The following is a 25,793-nucleotide window of genomic DNA, read 5'->3' on the forward strand; positions in this document are numbered from 1 at the left end:
CCCGTACTTTGATAAGAGGACAAAAAGAAGGGCAGTAGTTGGTCGAAAACTGTTCCTTTCGTCGAGACCTTTAATTAGAATACAATGAGGGATAAAATACCCCCTCCCACCCCCTCAGGCCCCGTCGCTCACTGATCTCGAAAAAGAGTCGCACGGGAAAGTTATAGTTTATACAAACCAATTTATTTCGATAGGACCATTCTCCTAGAAGTAGTTCAAAATGGTAGAAGTGGGTCCGGACGGACGGATGGACAAAACGCAAACAATAGCACATTTTTTTTAATTCTTAAAAAATGCACTAAAAATCTTGCCATACGCTTGGGTAGGTATTGCACTTTAAATTTAGATACCTTTAAATTATGAGCAGGTGTTTAATAAATGACAAAAACCCAGTACATATGTTTTGGTTCCTTACAGCTATCGTATTACGTGAGAAATAAATCTTAATTTTGTACCAGTTTTTTCTCCATTATTTTCTAATTGAACACCACCCATGATTAAGGTAGTACTAAAGAGAAAAAAATAAGTTCTCTTACTGGACGTATCACATGACCTATGTTGCCATTTCAAAAAATTCAAGATGGCGATCGCACAGAACAAACGTGGCAAAAAAATTTTTTTTACCTCAAAATATTTGAAATAATGGGAGCGTTCTAATTTTCTACATCTCAAACACTATAAGCGGAGGTCTTTGGTTCCATCTTTAATAGCGACCCTGTATATTGCACATTATGCAAGGTGAGCCATTAGTGTGTGGGTGGAAGATTGTGGGTTTATTAACGCACATGTTTAAAATTCATTGTTGGGGCATGTTGAAGGACCCTTAAGGCGACAACCCTCGCTACAACCTAAAAATATTTTCAACAAAATTGCAATTGTTGCATTTTTTAATGGAACCCCCTTTATATTATTGCATCTTTTGATTCTTTCATGAATTTTAGTGTGACTTTATGTATTACACATGATTGTCTATTGTGGTCGTATTAATACACCTTCTACTCTACCAAAATTACAAATAGTCAATATAAATCGCCCTATGGATCGCCACAGTTTAAATCACAATGACCGAGAGAGCACGTAGAGAACAGGAGCAGGTATAGAAATCTGGTAGAAAGCGGATATAGAACGAGATGAGAAGGTAGAGAGATGTAAAAGAGTGAGTTTTTTTCTAAATGCCCCACGAAATCGCGAATCGGCTCATGCCCCAGCGCCAGAGACTCAAGTCTACTTGCGATCGTCAAACACCCAGGCCAAACAGCGCACGTAATCGCAAATTAGCGAATCTGCTGCACTGCAATCGTTGTCTATTGCTAGTTAAACAAAAATTTATAACTTCTTCAGCTCGCAAATGTTTACAAATGTAGCAAGTCAAGGCTTTGAGAAAAGCAAGGTCACGTTTAGTTGCGGTACCAAGACCAATACGATCTTGGTTCATAAACAAGGTACCTTAGTTACGCAACCGGGGAAATCCAAAGGCCACGACCTTGGGGCACAGTCCAGAACCCAAGGTCATGACCTTGGTCTAGAATCCTGATCAGCATCCAAGGCCATGGCCTTGTACCAAACCTCAAGGCCACGGCCCTAGAAAAAGCTAGAGATCATGACCTTGGGAAATCCCGGAGCTTGGAACATTCCAAATCATGCGACGTCACATGATCTTTGGAAATCCAAAGTCCATAAAAGGAAAATTCAAGGACGTCACCGTGGAAACCCTAAGCTAATGAGCTTATGAGGTAATCGGGGAAACCCCAAGGTGGCGACCTTGTGACGTAATCGGGAAAATCCGCAGGCCATACCCTTGTGACGTAGTCGGGAAAATCCTAAGTGACATGCGGAATTGCGGAACATGACCTTGAGATATCACAAAAGTGGGGGGAGTAGTGCAAACGTGTGTCGGTTAGCACGGATATTCAGCGATGCAAGTGGGGTTCCACATGAGCAGATTCGCGATTACATGTGGCAGAGAGAGTAACACAGAAGAGAGCGGGTAAGGACAGCAGGTAGGGAGTCGAGTGGTTAGAAAGAAGGTAGAAAGCGGGTAGAGAGAGAGAGAGAGAAGGTAGAGATTTAGAGAACGAGTAGAGGGTGGGTAGAAAACGAGTTGCGAACAAATAGATAGACGGGCCATTGACCTCTGTGATCTTGTAAATGAAGTACGACACCATAAAAAATGGGGTCGGTCATTTGCCTCTGATGGCTTTGCAAATGAAATATTACACCACAAAAATGGGGGTTATTGATCTTTTATAACCTTGAAAATGAAACATAACCACCAAAATGGGGTCACGTGGAAGGGGACCATTAAACTTCACCTTGACTTACTTCACAATGTCACCGCGACCATGGCGAGCGACCTTGAACTGGTCCTGGTACACCTCTGCTACACTACTAAGCGACTCTTTAGAGGTATGAGGAATATCAAAGAGACACCAATACTATACACGTTGACAATCTCGCTACCGTAAGACGGGCTCAGAACCTACATATAATTTCATCGTCAAACAAAGCACATAAAAGTTTAGTACCGTTTTATCCGAGAAAAGGTACTAGAAGATGAAGTTCAAGTTACTCACTTAGCAACGAGTTAGAAGATAGAGGATGTAATGCCCACACATATCCTGGAGTATTTCATTTAATCTAGGTAAAGTGTTACAGTTTTGCCTCTTTTACTATGTACCTAAGTGTTACTAGGTGAAGTGGGCTAAATGGGTTTTTGGAAGTTAATTGGTCAAGATTTCAGTTAATGTTTAAGTAATAGGAAAAAGCGCTGTTTGCAACCCCATCGGTCATACACCCCTTACCGGCGGCGTAAATAACATTGTGAAGAACAAAGATTCCTTACCCATTTGTAATAATAATAATAATAATAGAAGCGAAAAGCTATACAATAATGTTAAATAGGTACTCATAAGATTTAAATCTAACGCAATCCGTAGTGCTCTAATTTCCACCAGCAATTGCCTGACAACAGCCACTTAATTTAAATTAATGAAATTTACAATTAAATCCAAAGACAAGTAACTTCGCGCAAGATCAAAATAGATTGACAGTCAGTTGACGCTTGGTTAGACTTCCACATCTACAAAAATGTCACACCCAAATTTTTTTTAAAATCTACGAAACTGATTTAAAAACACGACGATGGTTAGTCCTAATAAAGTTATTTAGACCTTAAATCAAAATGACCCAGTTCTTAATTGAATAAAGGTCGAATTCATAGAACATTTTTGTAGTATTTGTTGTGTGAGGTTGAACTTTCTTTGGTCAGTGTCAAATGGAAACGAAAACAAGGTGGAATTCGTGTAGATTAGCGCCGTATGGAGATTCGGGGCGAGTTCGGTAATTAACAACTTTTGCATGATCCCTCCATTATTTTTTAAATGCGCCACGTGCGTCGTGTTCTAATCTTTTCAGTTGGTGCGTCGGACACGAACAGTCATGGAAATTGAAACTCAAGGTTTTAGTTTTTCTGCCGCTAATTCTGGTATTTGTAACCGTTATCGCTATACTAGCGAGTTACTTGCAGGGTTTTATACATCATCACCACGGAGAAAGGGACGCCCTTGCCACACGTAAGTAACAACGATCAGGTTAATTTAATCTCTTTTACGTACTTACAGAAAGTCCAAACTTTCGAGATAGTGAAACTGGTGACAATGAAGAAAGACATGTGCTACACAGCATTACAACAACTTCTTTTATACCCAGTGATAACCCGACCCAAGGATTTTTGACTAGGCATCGACGTGCAATTGAAGATCCAACGCAGAAGTTGCATACTGTACCTAAGTGTTTTTTTATTGACGTGCTTGTGTTGTATGGTATTTTTTAGGTGAATGACTCCCGTAATTATAACGATATGCAGTATTCAGAAAGTCGTTTTGTGTCTTGGAATCTTCCAGAAGTAGAAGAAAGTCCAATACACTTATTTGAATACCAAGATGTTGATTATGGAGATGAGGATCAAGCCACCTTATTTAAACGAAATATTGCTTCAGCTGCACAGGCCCGTAAGACGCAAGGTAGGGTTCCCAGATTTTTAAATGCTGCCTCAGTCTGTAGTGGCTTAATCGCCTGCAACCCCCCCCCCCCTGTAACTGTGCTTGACGTAGGTAAAATCATGCATTTAGGAGTTTGCAGAATGTCTCCATTTTGTGTTTTCCAAAAGAAGCACTGCATACCGCACTTTTTCAAAATCGCCACATTTGCAAACTTTTTTAATAATGTCGCGTCGTGGGCATCGCAAGTGAGAATTGACCTTAATGCGATTTAAGCGGAAACTTTTAGGTATTACCAACGTTACCTACATACATTTTTGATCGCATAGTATATAAACATACATTCAAGACGTTTAGGTGTATAATACATCAAAATATACTTGTATTTTCTGGAATATCATCTAGAAGAAACGCCGTAACGCCTTTTTTAAAATAATCTATGACTCAAATCTAATCATCCTATAGTCGCGTCAACCTTCGTTCACCAAGTGAAATACATTTTTTAGCAATCTTAATATGTAAACAAACCCATTGAAAATGGGTTGCAATTAAATCAAGACTACCGTTGATTAAAATTAATGTAATTAAAATTTATCTTTCTACCCCCTAACATGGAAAGAACGCATGCGCACTCTCTTACATCGTTGCGTACCTTACGATCAGCTATTACGCTGCGTCCTTCTCTTTTACGCGAAACAGTGCGGTTGTCGCAATTGTAAGTGGCGCGCGAGAAAGACACATGTATATTGTTCCGTGTGAAATAGAAGGACGCAGCGAAACAGCTAATCGTGGTATAAGCATCAAATGTAAGAGAGTGCGCACGCGCTCTCTCCACGTGATAGAAGCAGACCGAAATATTATCATTACATTCATTTTCATTAAGGGTAGTCTTGACTTTTTTTTTTGATGCAACCCCTTTCCAATGTGTTTGTTTACATATTAAGATTGGTAAAAAATGTATTTCACTCGGTTAACAAATGAGCGAAGGTTGATCTTATATGGGATCTTGTACTACTAGTTATATACATTGTAGATGGAGGTTTTTTATACAAATGAACTGACTTTAAAATTTATCGAAATATGGATTGGTGCGACTAGCTTTCGAAAAAACTTAGCGTATTGGGGCCGAGATTGGGGTTTCCATTACAATTCGCAAATAAAAATGTCAAGGAAATATCTCCATAGATAAGAAAATTGACACTGCGCAGTTTGCACATGCGCACATCTGATTTTTACAATATGCGATATGCTTGTCTGTACTAGAAGCATATGTCGTTAAAAATTGAAAAAAATATCTTCATAAATAAGATGACATTAGTTTGCGCATGCGCACATTTTATTACTGCAATATACGATATGCTTGTCTTTAGGTCCCAGAAGACTCGTTGTTTACAATTTCAAAAAAATATCTATAAATAAGGAAGTTCATATTGTACCGTATGCGCATGTAGCGCATAGAAGCATCTGTGGATAAAATTTGAAAAAAGTATCTCTTTAAATAAGAATCTTGATATTTATATGTATTGTTTATATTGCTATTTAGCGGGGGATGTTAAAATTCTAAATGATGAATGATTTTACGTCGGATCGAGCTCAATCAAAGTTTTGCCGAGTGTTTTGCCTTCTAGGAATAAATTACGCGTACCTAACATTTAAATCAAAGTTTTGTTTACTGGTTAATTTGAGGAAAATTTGCAAAGCAAGAAATAAATTGTGAATTACAGACGGCGGAAGTTTTACAATAGTCGCGCTAATTCGAACTCATGGGCCCTAAACCGAATAAGTGGCTGTTGCATTCCGCATCTGTACATAGCCAGTGTCAATGCCAAATTCTTTTTCCGACGGATTGAGAAAAATGTGCAATCTTTTAAAATTTCCAAGAGAATGTCAAGTTGTTTTCCTTTAAGAACACTGTTATAATTATATTGTTTAAAAAGAGTTTAGGTAATATAAAGGAGATGCCACTTGGTTGTTTACGTACGGCTCTATAACGGGAATTTTATTTTAAAAAGTTAAATTAAGAGAGGAATAATGATGGTTTTTTCGAATTTTATTTAATATACGAAACTAGTTTGGCATTTTTGGGTTACATGGCGCCTTCCAGCTACGATAATGAAATTAATAAAAATGGGTAGATGGTTCCTTAAATTAAACATAAATTAAGCGACACTTCCATGTCGCATGTAGATACCCTTTAATAAAACCACTTCTGGAAGCGCATGCAGTCTAAACTTGAACCCCTTAGGAAAGAAAAAATTCGTAGAAATGGTTACTTTTAATGGTGAAATGGACAGAATCGCGGCGAACAGGGACCGCAGAACGTAATTATATGAATTTTTTAAACTTTGTACCCCAAAACAATTACCTAGAGCAAGACCCATTGGCCATTGTTGAAAATGAGGCTAATATTGTTAATGTCCTCGGATATTTCACGGCGTACCCCACTAATTCGTTGAGAGACCCGGAAATTGCTTTGGGTTTAAATCAGGGTTTCAATATTAGTGCATCCGTAAAACCTCCCTAGGCCTCCCACAAAAAAAGAAGACATGATCTTGAGAGTAAGAAATGCAGTTATAAGCCCTTGAATCACAAGTCACACAACCTCTACAATTTAAGGACAAGAAGTGTTTGCAATACGAAGGCACTCATTTTGAGCATGAGTAAAGAATCCTTTCCCTTTCCTTGATTTGTTTAAAATTCGATTGTCATAAAATCATGGCGGAATACTAAAAAGAAAATCGCGAAAAGGTAGAATTCAAAAATGCAAAAAAAACTAGGGATTGCCATTTAAAATATCGAAGTTACTAGCTAGGTACTTCCGGCATTTCCGGAAATGTGACCATTTTGAAAATATTTTACATTAATTCGGCGTTCCTAGATACAAATTGTCAAAAACCTACCCATTTCACTTTCGCAGAACCGTTTAACTAAAGCTCCCAAAAAACACCCTGTATAGTGCATATGAGTGCAAAGTACTTTTTGTTTAGCTGCACTGATGAAACAATACATGAACAGCGCCATAAATCCCTGCGACGATTTTTACGAGTACGCCTGCGGAAACTGGGCGAAGTACAACCCGATTCCGCCCGACAAAGCTGGATACGATACCTTCGAGATATTGCGCGAAAATTTGGACGCAATGTTAAGAGACCTGCTATTCGAGGAGGATCTCGAGGAGCAGGAAGAACTGGTAAGTACCAACGCCTGACTGTACCCAAAAACATTCGGAATGGTTTCAGAGTGTTAACGTTGAGAAGAACACCCTCTCGACGGACAAGGGTGAGAAATCACGAACGAACAAAAGAAGAAGTAAACCGGTGGTCTATTCGAAAAATCCAGTTTCCAAATCGAAACATTTGTACAGATCGTGCGTGAATGAAGGTGGGTTGTAGATTTAAAGTGAAGTTGAAGTACGCCGTGTTTTAGATTTAATTAATCGCCGCGGCGAGAAACCGCTTTTGAAGTTATTGAAGCAATTCGGTGGTTGGCCCATAATCGAGCAGGAGTGGGACGAAACCCGATTTGACTGGTTATATTTGGTAGCACAATTACGACTGTACAATAATGACGTATTGATCTCAGAGTGGGTTGGACCTGACATCAAAAACTCCGACGAATACATTATTCAGTTTGATCAGACCTCGCTGGGTTTACCGACGAGGGACTATTTCTTAGACAACTCCAATTTAAAGTATCTGGAAGCCTACCGCGTATACATCATAAGTATAGCCAACCTGCTAGGAGCTTCCATCGTGAGAGCAACGGAAGATGTTGATCAGATTATTGATTTTGAAACAGAATTGGCCAAGGTTTGTCGTTTGCTAACGTAAACATTTAAAAACCTCCCGCAATTGCAGATTACAGCTTCGCAAGATGATCGTAGGAATGTTTCTGAATTGTATATGAAGGCGACTGTGGGCGAACTACAAGCCACCATACCACAGATCGATTGGCTTCGATATTTAAACCTAATTATGAACGTTCCTATTCGCTCCAATCAGCTAATTGTGTGCTTTTCCGTTCCCTACTACCAGCAATTAGTCAGTTTGTTGAGTAACACTTCGTCAAGGTACGTATAGAAGTGCGTTCTATACAGGCACGCTAATAACCTTCTTAGAACAATAGCTAATTATCTACTGTGGAGATTTGTCAGGCACAGGGTCAACAACTTGGATAAACGCTTTCAAGAAACTAAGCAAAGGTAAATCGCTCTGTTTAACTAAGCATATAATTCCTTCTCATAGATTCTATTTCGTTCTTTTCGGACGGGAAAGATTACCTCCGCGATGGCAAACGTGCGTTACGCAAGTCAACTCGAACATGGGCATGGCATTAGGGAGAATGTTTGTTGAGAGATATTTTGATGAAATCAGCAAAAACGATGTAAGTGCTTCCAATGCGCTAGGTGTCATTCTCGAAGTTACAACTTCAGACTCTCCAAATGACAAAAGAAATCAAGCAATCCTTCCGCGACATTCTTTTGGATACCGATTGGTTGGACGCCAACACAAAGCAGTTGGCTCGTTTGAAAATTGACGCGATGCATTTACGAATAGGATATCCAGAGTTTATACTGAATATGGATGAGTTATCGGATCGTTATAAGGATGTGCAAATCCATCCAGATCGCTACTTTGAAAACACACTAAGTATATTGCAGGTAGGTCACTTCGAAACCCAACCACTCCTCCACTTGTGACTTTCAGCATCTAGCTCGTGCCGAACAGAATCGAATATTTACGACGGTAAATAAAACCCTGTGGAACACCGCACCGGCCGTGGTCAATGCCTATTACAGTCGAAATAGAAATCAAATAAGTAAGTGTTGTGATATACCTAGTTGTTAATACTCACGCTTTGAACGTTTAGTGTTTCCTGCGGGAATCCTTCAACCACCATTCTATCAACGACACTTTCCTCGCAGCTTAAACTATGGAGGCATCGGGGTGGTAATCGGGCACGAGATAACCCATGGATTTGACGACAAAGGTCGGTTGTTTGACAAAGAAGGCAACCTGCAAAGGTGGTGGAGGCAACAGGCCATACAAGAGTTTCACGATAGAGCACAGTGCCTCATCGGTATGTACTACACAAATTATTTGAAATTTCCATTATTAGTGCAGATCAATATAACACCTACATCGTACCAGAGGTTAACATGCAAGTGGACGGTATAAACACTCAAGGTGAAAATATCGCCGATAACGGCGGAATTAAACAAGCGTACAAGGTGCGTATGTTACATCATTCGCGATGATTAACTTTGTTGTGCATTAGGCTTATATAAAATGGTTAAGCGAGAATCCTAAGGTCGATGAGTCACTCCCAGGTCTAAACATCACAAATAAGCAGATGTTTTTCCTTAACTTTGCTCAAGTCTGGTGCGGATCTACTCGTCCCGAGGCCACACGTAACAAAATTAAGACTGCTGTTCACTCTCCGGGACGCTTTCGGTACGTTCCCCAAGGCATTAGAACCTAAGAGTGCGAGTAGTTAGCTTTTAGGGTAATCGGAACTTTAAGTAATTCTAAGGAGTTTGCGGAGGCGTACCATTGCCCTTCTGGCTGCCCGATGAATCCAAAGAAGAAGTGCAGCATTTGGTAGAGGCGGGATCACAGCATACTTAATGATACACAACGCATACTAGTCTATTGGTTAGGGTGCCCTTGGCTTGGCAGATGGGAACAAAACGGGTTTCCCCATTTATCACCTCACGATACATTATTATATGGATAGACATTTAGAACTATTTGTGAAGATGAACCTCCACGATTGACAAGTAAGAAGTAAAATCCTATGGATGTCACAGTATTTAATTATCTTTATGTAAGATATCAGCTGTATATATACCTCAGAATAATTGTATTTAAATAAACGAAATGTTTTGCTAACCATAATCTAACACATATACTATGCTAACATGTAGGAAGTTACACGCACCGTTTCATTTTGGTTTGCAATTAAGTTACCGCACTTTATTTATTGGAATTGACTGTTAGCGAACTTTTGCTACCGCTCCGTTAATTTCAAGGTAAGCTTTTTGTTACTTCCCGTTTCACTAATTATAGGGACAGATATTGTTCGCTTTTCCGCAAGTGCTTTTGCGCCGCCTCCGCCGATTTGTGTTTTGTTGCCTTCACTTCCACTTGGGAGTTTGCCGTAATTTTGGTTTAGTTTTCCGAAGCCACCACTGCCGTCTTTTGATCCCGTTCGATTCTTGAAAATACAGCTCTCCGTTGATCAGTGAGCGACGGGCTAGCGGGTGAGGGGGGGGGGTGGAACTAGTTTCATCCTTCATGGTACTCTAATGAAAGGTCTCAACGAAAGGAATTAATTTCTACCAACCATTGCCCTCCTTCTCGACCTCTTATCGTGATCGGGTATATTCCCTTATACCTCAAGAACGTATTGTCGGAAGAGGGTACTCACAAACGGCGATTGAGACGTCTGCAAGAAATATATTCATTGGTGATGAAAAAATGCGCTTTATCTGCACCTGTGCACAATTTATTTATTTTAATTGTTCTGAATTTTTCTCTACATTAAAACAAGCGACCCTGTATAATGCAATTTAATTAGATTTGTATGCAGAAGTTAATGTGAAGGAAATCAAGAAAATGTCCCAATACACGTTGGTGTAATAAAGGATGGTGCGAACGAAATTTGAAGAGTGAGACCTTTAGCATGCAATTAGGGGCGTTTCGGCGGGGTAGGGGGTAGGGGAGTGTCGGACCCCCCAAAGATTTTCTTAGTTGGCATTTACAGCGGACAAGTAGGCTAATTGCGTTGGAGATGCTAAATGAAACTGCTTTTAAAAGGACAAGAAAAATGTCTTTTCATACAAATATTTTAGGTTTAAAAATAAAAGTTTAGCTGAATAGCGTATTAAGGAGTTTGATTGGTTAAATTGCAAAAATGCACCAATCACATTATGTACTAATTAGAAATTTGAGCCCAGTTTTACCTAAGCCAGAACTCAAGCCGCGGGATTCAATCTTCAATAGATATCAAATTTGGGCACTTCTGTGAGCGTGAGGTAGATGTCTTGTACCTTACATATTTTTTAACCGCACAAAAACTTTGTATATGATGTTTTCTATTTATTTGACATAAATATAATATAAGCTTTGCAAAAATTCATACCTACATGTATAAAATTATTTTCAACAACAATCTCACAATTTAAAATTACTGCAGATTCTTCTAGCTAGATGCTTCCGTAAAGAGTGAGAGTTTTGATTTTTTGAAGCGGTTTCAAAAGTTGCGTTCAAATTAAACTCAGTGTTCAGTTACTTTTGACCTGCTCTGTTTCATCGGTAGCTTGTGAACGCAATTTTAGCAAACTGAAATTAATCTATAATCATTTGTAATTGATATTTATACGCTCAAGTTTTTCCTTTGTTTTTCATTAAATTAAATTGTTTTATATATATAACTAATAAACTCTTACGAACTGATATACAGGCTGATTCAAATTCGAGGGCCACCATGGGGATCTCGGGAATTGTAAGAGATAGGTATATATAGTTTAAATTTGGCAAAGTTGTGTATTTTGATGCTTAACAAAATGCAAATTTTGCAAAATTGTTTTATTTTTTACTTGAAAAAGATATTTCGAAATAAATTACACATTATTATGGCCACTTTTTTCCCTCTACAAGATCCTACTTTTAAATTTTAATTTTGACGTTTCGTCTGCCGGCTAACCATCATCAACTATGTTTTTTCTTATAGAATAATTTTTACTTTTTGTGTCATTTGATAGAGAATTTTTTTCTGTTTTCAAAAGGTTAAACATCACTATTTTTTAATCAGAAATAGCGCTATTAATTCGTAAAAAGGCAGGAAATTACGTACGTACACTACCCAAGACAAAATTTTCTAGACAAAAAAAAAGATATTTTAACAGTATTCAAACAATTTTAAATCAGAAACAGGTTCTCTATCAAATGACACAAAAAGTAAAAATTACTCCCATAAGAAAAAAACAAAGTTGATGATGGTTAACCGATGACGAAACGTCGGATTTATAATTTAAAACAAGCATCTTGTAGAGGGAAAAAAGTGTGCTATTTATTTTGAAATATCTTTTTAAATAGCTTCAGTAAAAAATAACAACGATTTTGCAAAATTTCCGGATATCTCCGAAAGTAGTCGGAATTTTTTCCGTTTCAAAACTGCATTTACTAACCATTAAAATACGCAACTTTGCCAATTTTAAACTACCTACCTATCTCTTACAGTTCCGAAACTGCTCTTACAGGCTCGAAACGCCACTGCATGCAATATGAACAAGTTAAAAAGTAAGCGTAAACGATTTACATAAAGCACACTTGCATTTTGCGGATTTTTACGATTTTAACAAAAGTTGCATCTTACAAATGGGAAATGAATGCAAGTGGACTGGGAGTTCGCGCGCATCCTTCACAAGCATCTCGATACACGCGACATGCAAAGCGAAAAACTCCATAAAATAAAAAAATGTTTATGGCAAACTTAATCAAATTATAGTTTTAAAAGTACATCTATTGTTTTATTGACAATAAGCCGCTGATATCGATGTACTTTAAAAGTTCGTGCGACCTCCCGTTTCTGATAAAATCGGAACTTACATAAATGGCTCTACCCTCTACTCTCGTACTAAAATTTTAACTACTTATTTAAAAAGGTTCAATGTATAGCATACTAAAATTGGAAGCGATTTCATGGGGTGGTTTTCGTTTTATTCGACTCCAAACTTGACCGTAACGAGAAATATCACAAAAAAGGGGCATTTTTTGCACTTTATGCGTTCTAAATGTAGTTAAATTTTATGGAAAAAATATCCTTTAGGCCTAATCAACGCAAAATTAAACGAACTTTAATTTGATACCCCTCCCATTAAAATAGGTCAACTGGTTATTTTTTTATTAATCTTTAAACTCGGGTGCACATACTTTTTGCGCCGACAGTAAGTATCAAATTTCACTTAAATGGTTCCATAGATAAAAAAGTTGGCACTGCGCATGTGCAAAATAAAATTTTGAAACTGGCGCTAGATTTTCCTTTATTCTAAGTGCCTATGTATCACATTTCATTTAAATTCTTCCATAAATAAAAAAGTTGGCACTGCGCATGCGCAAAACCAAATTTTGAAATTGGCGTTTGATTTTCCTTTATTCCATGTGCCTATGTATCAAATTTCATTCAAATACTTTTATAAGTAAAAAAGTTTGCAATTCGGTTTATAAATGGTCGAGATGCGAAAAGGGCACTGTGGATTTTGAATCGATTCGATCCAACTTTTGGCATTGCGTATTATATGGCTAAATCTATGCCCATATTGAATTTCATGCAATTCAGTTCATAACTAACGGAGGTGTAAAAGCGATCGAACATTTCTAAACAAAGTTATCGTTCACACGGACAGATAGATGGACAGACAGACAAAGGAACAGACGGAGAGACCAACCGGCAGGCGACTGATAGCAATGCAAAATTATAAACGATCTCTAGGATCGTTAATAAACGTGTAAAAGTGTAAAATTATGGAACATGTAAAAAACGGTTTTTTGTTTTTTTTACAATAACTTTTTTTGTAAGCGGTACAGAAAAAAATCCTTCCTTGGTACAAGACTCGACACCATAACGAACCAAATAGCGAAAAAAGTAGAACAATAGCTCTTAAGATAAAGAACTAGTAGCGTCGCAAAACGAGCGAACGGACGGACGGACGGACGAAGTGGCCACAATAGCGCATTTTTTTTTATTTTTGTGGAAATGCGCTAAAAAGGGTACCTAATGTGCGATGCCCCATTGGTAAGGTGTCATTTGGTTTAGTGCACTTTTAACCTTTGTTGCAAAAATACCGTCGATTTTGCAAGAAAAAATGAAAAGCTTTCGAGTATAAGAAGAATGTAATAAAGAGAATAAAAGTAATTTGTCTACATCAGAAAGGCGTTATTCTTACGCTTAAAAAACTTCCTAACGATATCCAGCTTTCAGAAAATAAAAGCTGTATTAACATAAAACCTGACGACGTTCTGCTTGAGCTTGGGGAGCTTAGAGCTGCGAAATCCTCACCTTTTCACCGTAATACTCTTGATGCATTGCTGCTCTAGGCGCAATAAGTAATATTGAAAATATGTGTAGACAGAGACGGGGTGTTTTTTACGCTTGCCCTTAGGATACTTTTCTCGAATTTAATCGGGGTACGGTGTACGGAGACGTAATGTAATTAAAGGGAATAAGGAGGAATGAATGCGCTGTAGCTTAAACGGTAAATCACAAAGACGTAAATACTTTAGGCGCAATATATTGATCCGAATAGATGGGTCTTATTGGTCTTATATGTTAAAGATCGATCGAGCGTATGTGTTATGAGGGATATCTTCGTTGTTAAAAAGGTACGTGTTTGTAGTTCGTGTTAGATGCGGTCTCTTGAAGACTCTTCGAACGAAAAGCGGTGCAAAAAAGCTAAGAATGGGACTAACATGCCGAAAGATTGTTAATCCTTGGAGTAATACGCTCCGTCAACTTCATTTAGCTTATGGGGGCCACCCGGGTACCCTCAACTGCTATTGTATGAACGCACGGTCCACACGCAACTAACATCCTAATACCGGCAAATCGAGGGAATAACATACTCATTTTCAAAAAATTCCTCGCCCTAATTTAGGCTTATTTGTTGTATATGTAAATCCATTAACACATTAACCAACGGATGTGAAATTCGATCTTTGTGTGCATATAAATCCGTTAGGTAATGGGTAAATGCGGAGAAGGATGGGACAATAATTAATTTTTACGCCAATAAATTAAAAATGTAAGAAAAAAAGTTATTGTTTAATCTGTGCAACGTATGCTGCAGCCGAAAGCAGCTGGTAGTTATGAAGTGTTTGCTACCCCATCCTCCGGACCACTTCAATTAGAGCCAAGTTGGCGTGAAAATTTAGCGTGTTGTCAATGTAAATACATTTTGTTACTTAACAAATTCACCAATAATGTGGAGTATCGGGTGACAGGGGTGCGTTTAAATCAACAAGTTTAAATAAGGGCTGGCTGCGACAAGCCCAAGCTTATGAGTAGTTATTGCGTTTTGTTTTGTCGAATTTTTATTTAGTATCAATTATCAAATTTTACGCCACCTACCGTAACGCGAACGTAGTCTAAAAACACAAATAATTATTTGGCCGATACCATTTAATAAATCTGTGGCAATACAAAGAACCAAAAACGCAAAACAGTTTTGATTATATCAATATAAAAATGTATAATTATATTCCTCCCAATATTAAGGCTTTACCTTTTAATTTATTCAAATTGTAGTGTACTTAACCCCCAGGTTCTACGCTAACTTCACACTACAAGAACACGGAAATAAAATCAACCCGGCAACGTTTAAAAATGGCCACCCGAATGACTATTCCCTCCAAAACTAAACAAGATCCCGCTTAAATTTGAAAAGTGGCACGTGATAAAACATCTAAGGCAGGGCCCCCTTACGTTAGTTGTAGACAACGCTTTGACCTGAAGCACAGTAGGGAAGGAACGTTAAATAAAACACTGAAATTGTGAAAAGTTTGTTTAATAATGATCGTAATTATTATGATTGTGAAAACCCGGAAATTTAGTTGATGTACATTAATATAAACAAAACAAACAAAGCCAAAAGGTGTCGTACTCTCGCAAAAGTCACTGCCAAGGATAAAAAGAGTACGACGTAAGAAAAACCTTGCAGTTTGATTAAAACAGTCCAAAAGTTAATTAACAAAATATTTTGTAAAAGTTTTAGCAGTAGTTAACAAAGATAGTAAATGCATATACACAATGTTGGTTACACTCAAGGTTAAAGCAAGTTTTTGGGGACAATGGGTCAGGTAGAAGCAGGTACCAAGATTCTGAGAAAGGGTTAAAAGTACAGGATGTGACTCATCTTTGGTGCAATAAAGTCCTTTTGTTGAAAGCAAGATGGAAAATTACATGGCCTTGTAGGCAAATTTGACTAAAAACAAAATATGTGGAAATTATTGAATCGCCACTCATTTAACGCACATAGATTCTAAACTGAAGAGCTTTGATTAGCGTAATCTCGCTCCTGCAAGATGGGTAGTCCGCCCCTGGTTTCGGGGTTTCGAACCTACAGTTGGATGTCGAAGACAGTGCACGGAATTAGGTGCCCTAACACATAATTATAGACTACAGTTTCTTTTTCCACCTTCCCGAGACTGCTTCATTCACGGAGAAAATTGTTAGTAACATACAACAAGTCAGTACATACATCAAACGAATCAGCAATTTCCACATATTAAAATAAAATGAAAACTTACATGAATGTAACTTCAGGGACAAGACCAAGTAATCAACATCAATAAACATAAATTAAGCAAACATTACACCAAAAATGTAAACAATTACAAACAATAGCATAACGGTATCACACATATGATTGCATTGCGGTTAAACCAAGTAAATTTCAAAAACAAATATTGAAACACACAAAAAATATAAAATGCGGCAAACAAAACACAAATACGATATAAAGAAATGCAAAAATTACTACCTGCATTAAATAACACAAAATAACAACAAACATTTATGGAGCGAAACGTTCACGACCGCCATTCAAGACAAGATGCCAAACGTAACTCCCGTTCGTGCTTTCTAGGTGGCGCAGGCACTTTTTCCCCACCTAGAAATTGCATGGTTGCCAACTCTCAAAAATGTATGTATCGTCGTAAGCTGTATATACAGGGTGGAACCTCTCAAAGTTGCTCTCTGCTATAGTGTAGATGTGCAGGCACTAGTCTATTTTGAGTTAGATTACTTGTGAGATCGATAATTGAAGAAAATAATTTCGATATGGGTTTCGGAGGTGCTATAATTTTTACCGTTAGATAGCGCTACCAGTATAAAAACTTATTATTTACTTTGTGATTTGTTTTACAAAATGAAGACGTACCCTCAATTAAAATTAAATAAAATTAATTATTTAACGCAGCCAAAATTACTCGTGAAATCGATAATTTTAAACTTCGCTAATAAAATACTGACCTGCATTACCAAAAATGCGCTTTAATCATGCATATATGCTGATTTACAACTTGTTTTTATAAAATGCATACTTTTCAAGTTTTTCGCGGATAACCAATTAAAAACAGTGATCTTTTCTATGAAAAATTCACACTCCTTAAATTATGTTATTTAAATTTATTTATTTTAAATTATTTAAATTTTAATATTAAAACTCCCTTAGACTCGACTCTACGTCCACGGTGGCAAACCACATTTACCAACAACGGCCAAACACCCACTATACTTTTTTTCACCATATATATAATAAAAAAAATATAAAAAAATATTATATAATGTATAAAATATATACATAATATGTGGAATATAATGGGAGTGAATCACTATTTTAAGTAGTTCTACGTTTTGGCAAAGATCCCCGTCTCGAATAACTGGGTAAGTATTAACTTTCCCAAAAAATGTATAGAACACTTTTTGCTTAGAATTAATTTTTGTATCTGTTCCTGTGTTAAGATTACACTAAAAAATGGCCACACCCCAGCGTGAACGCCCTTTGGCATCATATACCTACATTTTGATCCTTAGGCTATTCCCTACCTACCGCCAAAATTTCAAGTTAATCGATTCATTTTGAAAAAATTTCCTGGACAAAACCATGATTTCCTGGACTATCGGTGTGGTTATAACTTTGGGTATGAAACTTTAAGGCGGAAAATGAGTAGATACTTCGTTACAGTTGTATTCGGTTTTGCAACTTTATTTTTAATATACGCTGGATCAATTCAATATGGATTGTACCGAGCTCTTGGTCAATCGAATTTAAGAAATTTGAGCATCAGGTGTCTGAAGGAGTTTACATAATGTTACATAGTTAGTCCCGCGGTTCTTAGAGGAAACATGGGAGCCACATGGGCTGCTTTGGTACGAATATCCTAATTTCAGTGTTCGGAGGTTTGCTGAACTACATTAATTTAAAGTATTTTACATTTTAGCAGTGACAAAAACTATCTAATTCTTGCAATGGAAGACGGCGCTCTACGAGTAGTGAAGACTAATCCAACAGACTGGCGAGATTTATCCGACTATTGGCAACTATCAATGCATGACAACTTCAACGGATTCATTTCCAGGATGTGCTTCAGCTATGACGAAACCTTTTTCTTCACTTGCGGATATGATGGAAATATATTCTCGTATCGTTACAAGCCCGACATAGAGCCACCGGAAAAAACTCCATTTAAATGCACCCCAGTGTTAAGATCTGCGTTTGAAGTTGAAGATGTAGATGGTTATACAAATCTAAGTCTGGATGAATTTTTGATTAAAGCCGAACAAGACAGAATCGATCGGATCGCTAGCGAGCGCAGGCGGGATTATTTGCAAAAAATTCGCGTGCTGCGCGAACGCTTTCAGAACGTATTAAAGCGTAACGATAAGTTGATGTCGACCCAGGTTATACCAAGAAATAGATTTGAAATTGATGAGAGAATCAGTCAGCATTTGGCCGAACGGTTTGCGGCCGACTTGGCTTTGGTTAAAAGGAAGTTGGAGTATAACGTGGAAAAGTCCAAAGTCGGCATGGTCAAGTTGAAGAATCGTTTCGCCGATGACTTGGATGTATTTCCAATCGCTGTTAAATGCGTTACAAAGCAAGTGTCTGTGAAAACAGAAAGGCAGCAAAAACTATCAAGCGCTTTCTCCGATATGCTGGAAGTTATAGAGCAGAAAATTTTAGATGATGAGCGAAATAGAAAGTAAGCGCCTATTTGTGCTAATAATTAAATTAATTTTTATGTACATATATAGGCCCCCAGAACGAATTCAAGTGGCACAAGAAACATTCAAGATACCAGAAAGAGCCGCAAAACGTCTCGAATACTTTCTTATGGGCTTATCGCCGTCTACCATTGAAAAGGGTTTGGGGCCGAAATTAGCAAGATTTCTGCGTAAGTATAGGCAACGGAAGGAACGCATGGAAGAGCGACGCAGAGAGGTGGGTACAGTTTTTTAACAAAACTTCTTCGATGACAAAATTTCAGTGGATCATGTTTAATGCAAGAAAACCAGTCAAGGGAGTTAACAATCCAGATGACGAAGCCGCCTTGGCAGAAGCCATCGAGACTATTGGGAATTTTAAATTAAAAACTGCCCCTGATTATACGGTACCGAAGCACTTACGCCAATCGACCGTGAAGAAATATAAACAACTGCTACACGCTCGTTTAAACGTAAACGGCAATTTGCACAAATACATTTCACAAACTCAATATTGCAGCAATACAATTTAAGACACAATCTAAACATGTCCATTGTTAAACTACGAGATGATAGAGTAAATTTGATTGATTATCTGAAGGAAATGAAAGAAAGGTTGAATGTTATACAACAAGAAATCGGCGAAGATCTGATAGAACTATCGCCACCCATGCCAGAAATGTTACCTGAAGATTTTCCGGAAACGAATTTGGACATTAATGTAAAGTTAGCCGAAGTACCACAGACGGTCCAAGCAAAAATCGTTCCTGTATTTTTAAAAAAAGTTGTACCACTCAGCGTTAATGTATTGCAATTTCTAGATTCCTAAAGGAGATTTGCTTGAAAGGGAGGTGTTGCTAATGAAAAAACCACTTTCAACGCTGTATCCTCAGCCTCGAGTTGAAAAAGGAAGAACGAAGAAAACTGTCGAGCCGTTTATTAACCCAGCTGTAGCTGCATTGTGTGTTGACACTGACACTCCATGGGAGGCGGAAATCCGCAACTACCGTTTATCGCGGTATGTCTCATTTAATACTGTTACACTAGTTAATCTGTACAAATTAGGTATCTTTTTGAACAACAACGAATTCTTGACAAAATGAATACAGCAACAAACAAATTTGATGACGATGTTATTAGCGTATCGCAAAAGAAGATTGAAGTGAGACGTGACGGAGACCTACTCGATCTCCACATCATCTCTTTGAATCAAGAATTATTAATCCTCAACAACTTCGAAGCGATTGAGAATAAATTGCAAGCTACAGTCTACTCTAACATGCAAGAAATGCTCGACATGCAAGACCTAATCTCCTCCTTAAATGGAAATATCGAATCAAATAAACGACAAATTGAAAACCGGCAAGAGGAGGAAAAGACGATACAGCAACAATTTCTCGGGGCCGCCGCCGATAGCAAGTTCTACGACTTTCTTCGTCGAATCTTCAAGAAAAAGTACAAGCCACCTAGAGTGTACAATCCAGATGGTGAGCATCTGGACGTCGCTTGCGCCGTTTGTAAAAATTGTTAATTTCAGAGTCGTCATCGTCGTCTGAAAGTTCCGATAGTTCGGAGTCGGAGCAGTTGGATGCCGGAAGTATCGATTCTCGTGATTTTACCGTCGTCAGGCTCGACGAGAATGTTTGCCCGAAGGGGTGCGATCCGGCGCTTTATGCAAAGACGTTCGAATTACGAACTAAAAGGTGTGTACAACTTAATTCAATCCATTACCCACAGTTCGAAAAGCCTTTCCATTTATAATTCTCAAAGTTTGGTTACTGGCTACAAGCTATCCAAATGTTGTACTTTCAAAAAGGAGTACCTAATGATACCTTTGTGTTTTATTTTTGAGTGGCCATTAGTCCCATTACAATACCCCCTTCTTACTTTTGAACCAAATTTGTGACATTCATAGCTGTTTTATCTTACTTACTAATAGTCCTGCTAATAGCGACAATAGTAATATTGCCGAACGACAGTAGCGATGTCTGGCTTGCTTCTATCCAAAAATGCAGTTTTTTTTCACGATTACTATAGCTAAAAACCACATTTACAACTCAAATGACAAGAAAAGTTCGTTAAAATCATCATTTAAGCAAGGGAAGGGAAAGAAGTAGAGTTTGTGAAGCAGCGTTAGTTTGGTGTTTGAGTTGATTGTTATTGTGCGTCTGATACAAAAAATCGCAATTGGCCAGAGATTTTGGATTATTGACACTTTAAGGTAAGTAATTAAGATTTGTCTATCGATCGCTTGTTTGCGTGGTACATGTTTGTTGGCCCTGAGTGACTGTTTTTCTTTGAGCTTGATTGTTTTATGTCAAATAATTGGTTTCATTTCTAAATGATGAGGTGTTAATTAAAAATCTGTTAATTACTTCTTTGAAATTCGGGGGCTATGAAGGCTGCTGATTTTTTTTAATTTAATAAAAGTTACGTCAATATCGAGATTTTCGTCGTGACCGAGAAAAATTATAATTATTTTGTGAGCACATTTTTAGCTTCCTAGCATGTGCTAGGTAGCTATTGCGATAGCCGTTTTTTGAACATTTCAAAATTTCATCAAATGTCGACGTTTTAGACCATTTTAAGCAACTTTTAAAGAATACAATTTTTTTCCGTCTGTATATACGTACGTACGTTTGTTGGCAATTTTCTGAGAAAACGGCTCGACGGATTTTGTTGAAATTTTGTATATATGTTTTAGGCATACCGAACAGAAAAATAACGGGCCGGATTTTTGAAAAAAAATTTTGGAGCGCCGTAACGGCATCGAACTTTTTTTTTCAAATAGCAACCTAAAATTTTTATTCTATTATTTGGAAGACCTTATTTTCCTGTGTACAACCTACAAAAAATTGGGCCGGGTTATATTATCAAAAAACGGAGAAAAAAATTGTCAAAGTCAAAAAATTGTGTTGCATATGTGCAAAACGCAACGATCTTGTTTCTGAAGCAATTTAAACGAAATTTCTATGGTAAGTCCCTTTAATAAAAGCAAACAAAATTCATGCGCAAAAATCGTGTTGCGCATGCGCAGAAATGCAATTTTCTTATTTATGGAACAATTAAAACGAAATTTGGATGGTAGGTCCTCCTAATAAAAGAAAACAAAATGCATGCGCAAAAAATCGAGTTGCGCATGTGCAACATCCAACTTTCTTATTTATGGAGCAATTTTAACGAAAATTGGATGGTAGGTCCCTCTAATAAAAGCAAACAAAATGCATGCGCAAAAATCGTGTTGCGCATGCGCAGAAATCGTGTTGCGCATGCGCAGAAATGCAACTTTCTTATTTATGGAACAATTTTAACGAAATTTAGATGGTAGGTCCTTTTAATAAAAGCTAACAAAATGCATGCGCAAAAAATAGTGTTGCGCATGTGCAACATCCAACTTTCTTATTTAAGGAGCAATTTTAACGAAATTTGGATGGTAGGTCCCTCTAATAAAAGCAGTGCGTACATATGTTGGCAATTTTTGGTTTCAGCTAGGAAGCTATTCTGTCAAGAATTTGACACCTGGTTTAAGAATTAAAGAAGTTCTCGAGTCTTGGAATTTTTGCAATAGGTAGCCTAGATACATTGAAGGTGTGCCAGACGGCCGTCAAAATTCGATTTTGATGTCTTAAGGGGGGAGGGGCTTCAGTGGTGCCAGCAAATGTTGAAAATGAAGAGGAGAGGGAGGTGCATACACGTTCTACCCTTTATGGCATTCTGATGAAAGGTCTCATCGTAATGAAATGGTTTGTACAAACTATAACTTTTCTTTCGGATCGCCAAATAACGACTGGTTAAAAGCAAGTGCCTCAACGTTGAGTGACGTCATTGGAGAGCGCCTTGTGCGTTAAATAAATTTTTATTAATTAATTGATGTATTTGCCCGCAACAAAACCTAATTAATAAAATGGGCAAAATGTGGAATTTTTCAAGGAGAGACTGTCCAAAGGTCTAAAACCGTTACAATTTGAGGCTCAGGACTGAAGACTTGAAAAGTGAAATACAGGGAGCTGGAGCACGGCTTCAAGAACCAAAACAGGTATCCCGAAAGGTAGACCACTTTAGTAGACTTTGTTTATTAAAACCAGCATTGCGATAAATATCTTATTGAATGTTGTGTTACGGTCGACAGTTTAACACTAACTTTATTCATTAGTTTAATTTGAAATTGCTTGCTAAATTTCACTCGGTCGGGGGTATCTCAAATAAATTTTCCTTATACCTACTCATAGTGTTTTATTTGATACAATTAGCTACTGAACAACAAATTAATATAACTGAAAAAATCCCAATTTACCCCATTTGACGATAATATTTTAATTTACAATACAACAATACAAACTTATAAGTTTGTTATAGACATGGTGTGGAATTGCAAATAAAAGACCTGAGAGCAGATATAGACTCTATAGCAAAAGAAATAGCAACAAAAACTAAAAAACTTAAAATGATTGACAAAACTTTAAAGGAAAGTGAAAAGGATTTAGAAGCCTACCAGGTAACGTTGTTAAATATTTGCCCCTAGTCTACGAACGTATCTTAGAGGGAGAAGCAACAGAAAATCAACTTAGTTGCGACGACAGTAGTGCTGAAACTCAATCAACTGCAACATTTGGTCTCTTCAAATCAATCTAGTAAAGTGGGTGATGTATTGCTCTTCTCCAAGGACACCCTAAGTAATCTGTACGATCGAGTAGGTCAATTACATAACGAGACCATGAAGCAAAAGTCAAAACACAAGTAAGCCATTTCTAAAAATATCCCATACTAATCGTGTTCACAGAGGAAACATCACCCACATGACGCGCATGCGGACCGATTGCAAACACATGAACAAGCACATTGCCGAATTAAAAGCCCAAATCAAGGAGTTGATGATTATAAAGTTTGGACAAGTCGTAGATGTGGAGGATGTCGAAGAAACCTCAATCAAAGCAATGATGTTCGGTAGCCCGTTGGCGAATATTGACGATTTAGAGGAGTCTGCTTTGAGAAAGATGGTATTCGAGCTTCGGGTGTCTCAAGAGCAAGTGGATAAGTTATATAAAGACGAAATATTGTTGTGGGCGGTACATCCTTCACATAATAAAAAAAATCGTTAATCTTCGTTTTCTTAGCAAATTTACGCGAAAACTCAGGTCGAACTAGCCGAGACCATTAAAGGCAATACGGCCCGTTTGGATTTGTTAGGGTTGCTTAACAAGGAAAAGGCGGAACTGGCTAGAACGATCGACTACCAAGCAAAAAAACGGGAGAAGGATACTGTAACTGAGTCGGACATACTTAAGTTGTATGGCAGTGATTTGGAGCAATTATCAAACATTGTCAAAAACCAACGCAAGGAGCTGAAAGTGAGCTGAATTGATTTTTCTGTCATTGCACTAGTGTATTGGCCTACAGATGTTACAAAACGAAATAGCTCGCTTGAAGACCAAGGGATTTGTGGTTGATAAAGCAAAGGCGCCAGCGAAGCTTCCCATTGAAGATCCAGAAATTAAAAAGGAAGATAAAGAAGATGAATTGGAATGCACGGTTGACTTGACCGAACTTGCTCAAGAACCGCTAGAACAAAAAATTGCCGGTTCCAGTTCTTCATTGTACTTCTTTAACTATGTAACAATTACTTTAAGCATACGTACTCGTTTCAGGTTATCAATGTCAACACTAAATATGGCAAAATCACTGGTGATGGAATTAATAGACACAATAGCCCCATATAGTCTTACAAAGTTTATCAGAGAGAGTCTGGTTAATCACTTGATAATGGACATACTACAACGGCCTAGCGTTGAAGAAGTGGCCGAAAACCTCCAAGCGCTTCTACCAATTGAACCTACGGAGGCCCAGCAAGAACTCATAGAAACCGTGGCAGAGCAGATCTTTTTGTTGCAACAACCTGAGGTACACCCAAACCAAAGCGTTAAAATAAAAATTGTTTGGTCTTTTTGTAGATGATCAGCGATAAATTGTCTGCTTCAAGCATAGTGGCGGAAGTTATAGAGAAAATTATTCAAACAATTGATAACCCCGCGGAAGTTGTGAGCGAAGTGCTATCAGAGTTAGTTAGTAGTCTACCGTTGGATTACCTATTGAAGCTCACGACGATAAAGAGTATCATTTCGACGATTATATCCAAATGCCACATCGAGGAAATTAATAAGGAAGAATTGGTGCACGCAATTTCAAATACGAAAACTGACAGAAAAATGGAAATGCAATTAATAATGGATAAAATTTTAGAAGCGGTTTATGGATCTGGGATTGATTATTTATATTTTGTAGAGCAGTAAGACTAGTTTTACTTCTTATGTAACTATTTATAAATATTTTTTCACAAAATAACCTTTGTAAAAACTATATAAAGTATGTACTTTTACCTATGCGCAGAAGCTCCTGTTGAAGATTCGACTTTTTCTACTATCTAATGTAGAAATAAAAACACCCACGAGTTTTGTCTTTATACTCAGGATGTAGCTTGATCTATTATCATTTACTCACATATGGGTCTGCATCACATATGTCATAGAGCTCTTACTCCCCCCGTTTGGTCTTGTACCTTCCTGTTGATTGTACCCACCTGGCACCCACTCCATCATGTCACTTAAAAGGGGTTTACACAGGTCGATTTTCGCTGCACGACCACGCCGCACGGCAAAAATCGACTATCTAAATACCAATTCGGCTAGGCCGCAAGTGACTAAAATCGCTTGTTCCAAAGTAGATTAGTATCCGACTTTTGGCCGTGCGAGGACGGACAGCATGCGGCTGGTGACTAAAATCGACCGTGAAAATGGCCAGTCGCAGACGATCGCCCGCCGCATGTACCTAGTTGTATTTTTGGCCTAGTCGCTTGCGATTTAGTCAACTGTGTAAATGGGGTGGCGATGCGGCTTTGTGAGGAAATTTGTGAAGTGATTAATCGCACAGCGAAAATTGACTCATGTAAATACCCCTTTAGCAAACAGTTTTTCTGAACACGTGACGCAACAAATGGTGTCCATGATTGATCTTATTTCTCCAACTCTGTCGTAA

The 25,793-nt window shown here is 37.8% G+C and overlaps 2 protein-coding genes across 3 annotated transcripts; both read left to right on the forward strand.

Annotated features, from left to right (window-relative positions):
• Positions 1-3,054: 3,054 nt before the first annotated feature.
• LOC116181618 (neprilysin-4-like) lies at positions 3,055-9,889 on the forward strand. Its single transcript, XM_031501995.1, has 16 exons — positions 3,055-3,339; positions 3,415-3,572; positions 3,621-3,781; positions 3,833-4,022; positions 6,986-7,188; positions 7,238-7,379; positions 7,425-7,807; positions 7,856-8,067; positions 8,116-8,199; positions 8,243-8,381; positions 8,431-8,658; positions 8,705-8,816; positions 8,868-9,077; positions 9,122-9,228; positions 9,276-9,451; positions 9,503-9,889. Exons 1-16 carry the CDS (start codon positions 3,275-3,277, stop codon positions 9,600-9,602), a joined length of 2,670 nt encoding a protein of 889 aa, XP_031357855.1. The 5' UTR covers positions 3,055-3,274; the 3' UTR covers positions 9,603-9,889.
• A 7,396-nt stretch (positions 9,890-17,285) lies between these two features.
• On the forward strand, positions 17,286-25,392 carry LOC116181617 (cilia- and flagella-associated protein 44-like). Of its 2 annotated transcripts, XM_031501994.1 has the most exons (15): positions 17,286-17,930; positions 18,002-18,763; positions 18,816-19,002; positions 19,049-19,237; positions 19,285-19,533; positions 19,586-19,782; positions 19,830-20,251; positions 20,302-20,467; positions 23,121-23,259; positions 23,305-23,501; positions 23,545-23,830; positions 23,879-24,112; positions 24,162-24,358; positions 24,410-24,662; positions 24,713-25,392. In XM_031501994.1, exons 2-15 carry the CDS (start codon positions 18,030-18,032, stop codon positions 25,049-25,051), a joined length of 3,789 nt encoding a protein of 1,262 aa, XP_031357854.1. In that variant the 5' UTR covers positions 17,286-17,930; positions 18,002-18,029; the 3' UTR covers positions 25,052-25,392. The 2 variants fall into 2 exon arrangements, with proteins under 2 accessions (XP_031357854.1, XP_031357853.1); XM_031501993.1 differs by having other exon boundaries at positions 17,286-18,763.
• The last annotated feature ends 401 nt before the right edge of the window (positions 25,393-25,793 follow it).

Source organism: Photinus pyralis, unplaced genomic scaffold (assembly GCF_008802855.1).
Source record: "Photinus pyralis isolate 1611_PpyrPB1 unplaced genomic scaffold, Ppyr1.3 Ppyr1.4_unclustered_Scaffold1377, whole genome shotgun sequence".
Classification (NCBI taxonomy): Eukaryota; Metazoa; Arthropoda; class Insecta; order Coleoptera; family Lampyridae; genus Photinus; species Photinus pyralis.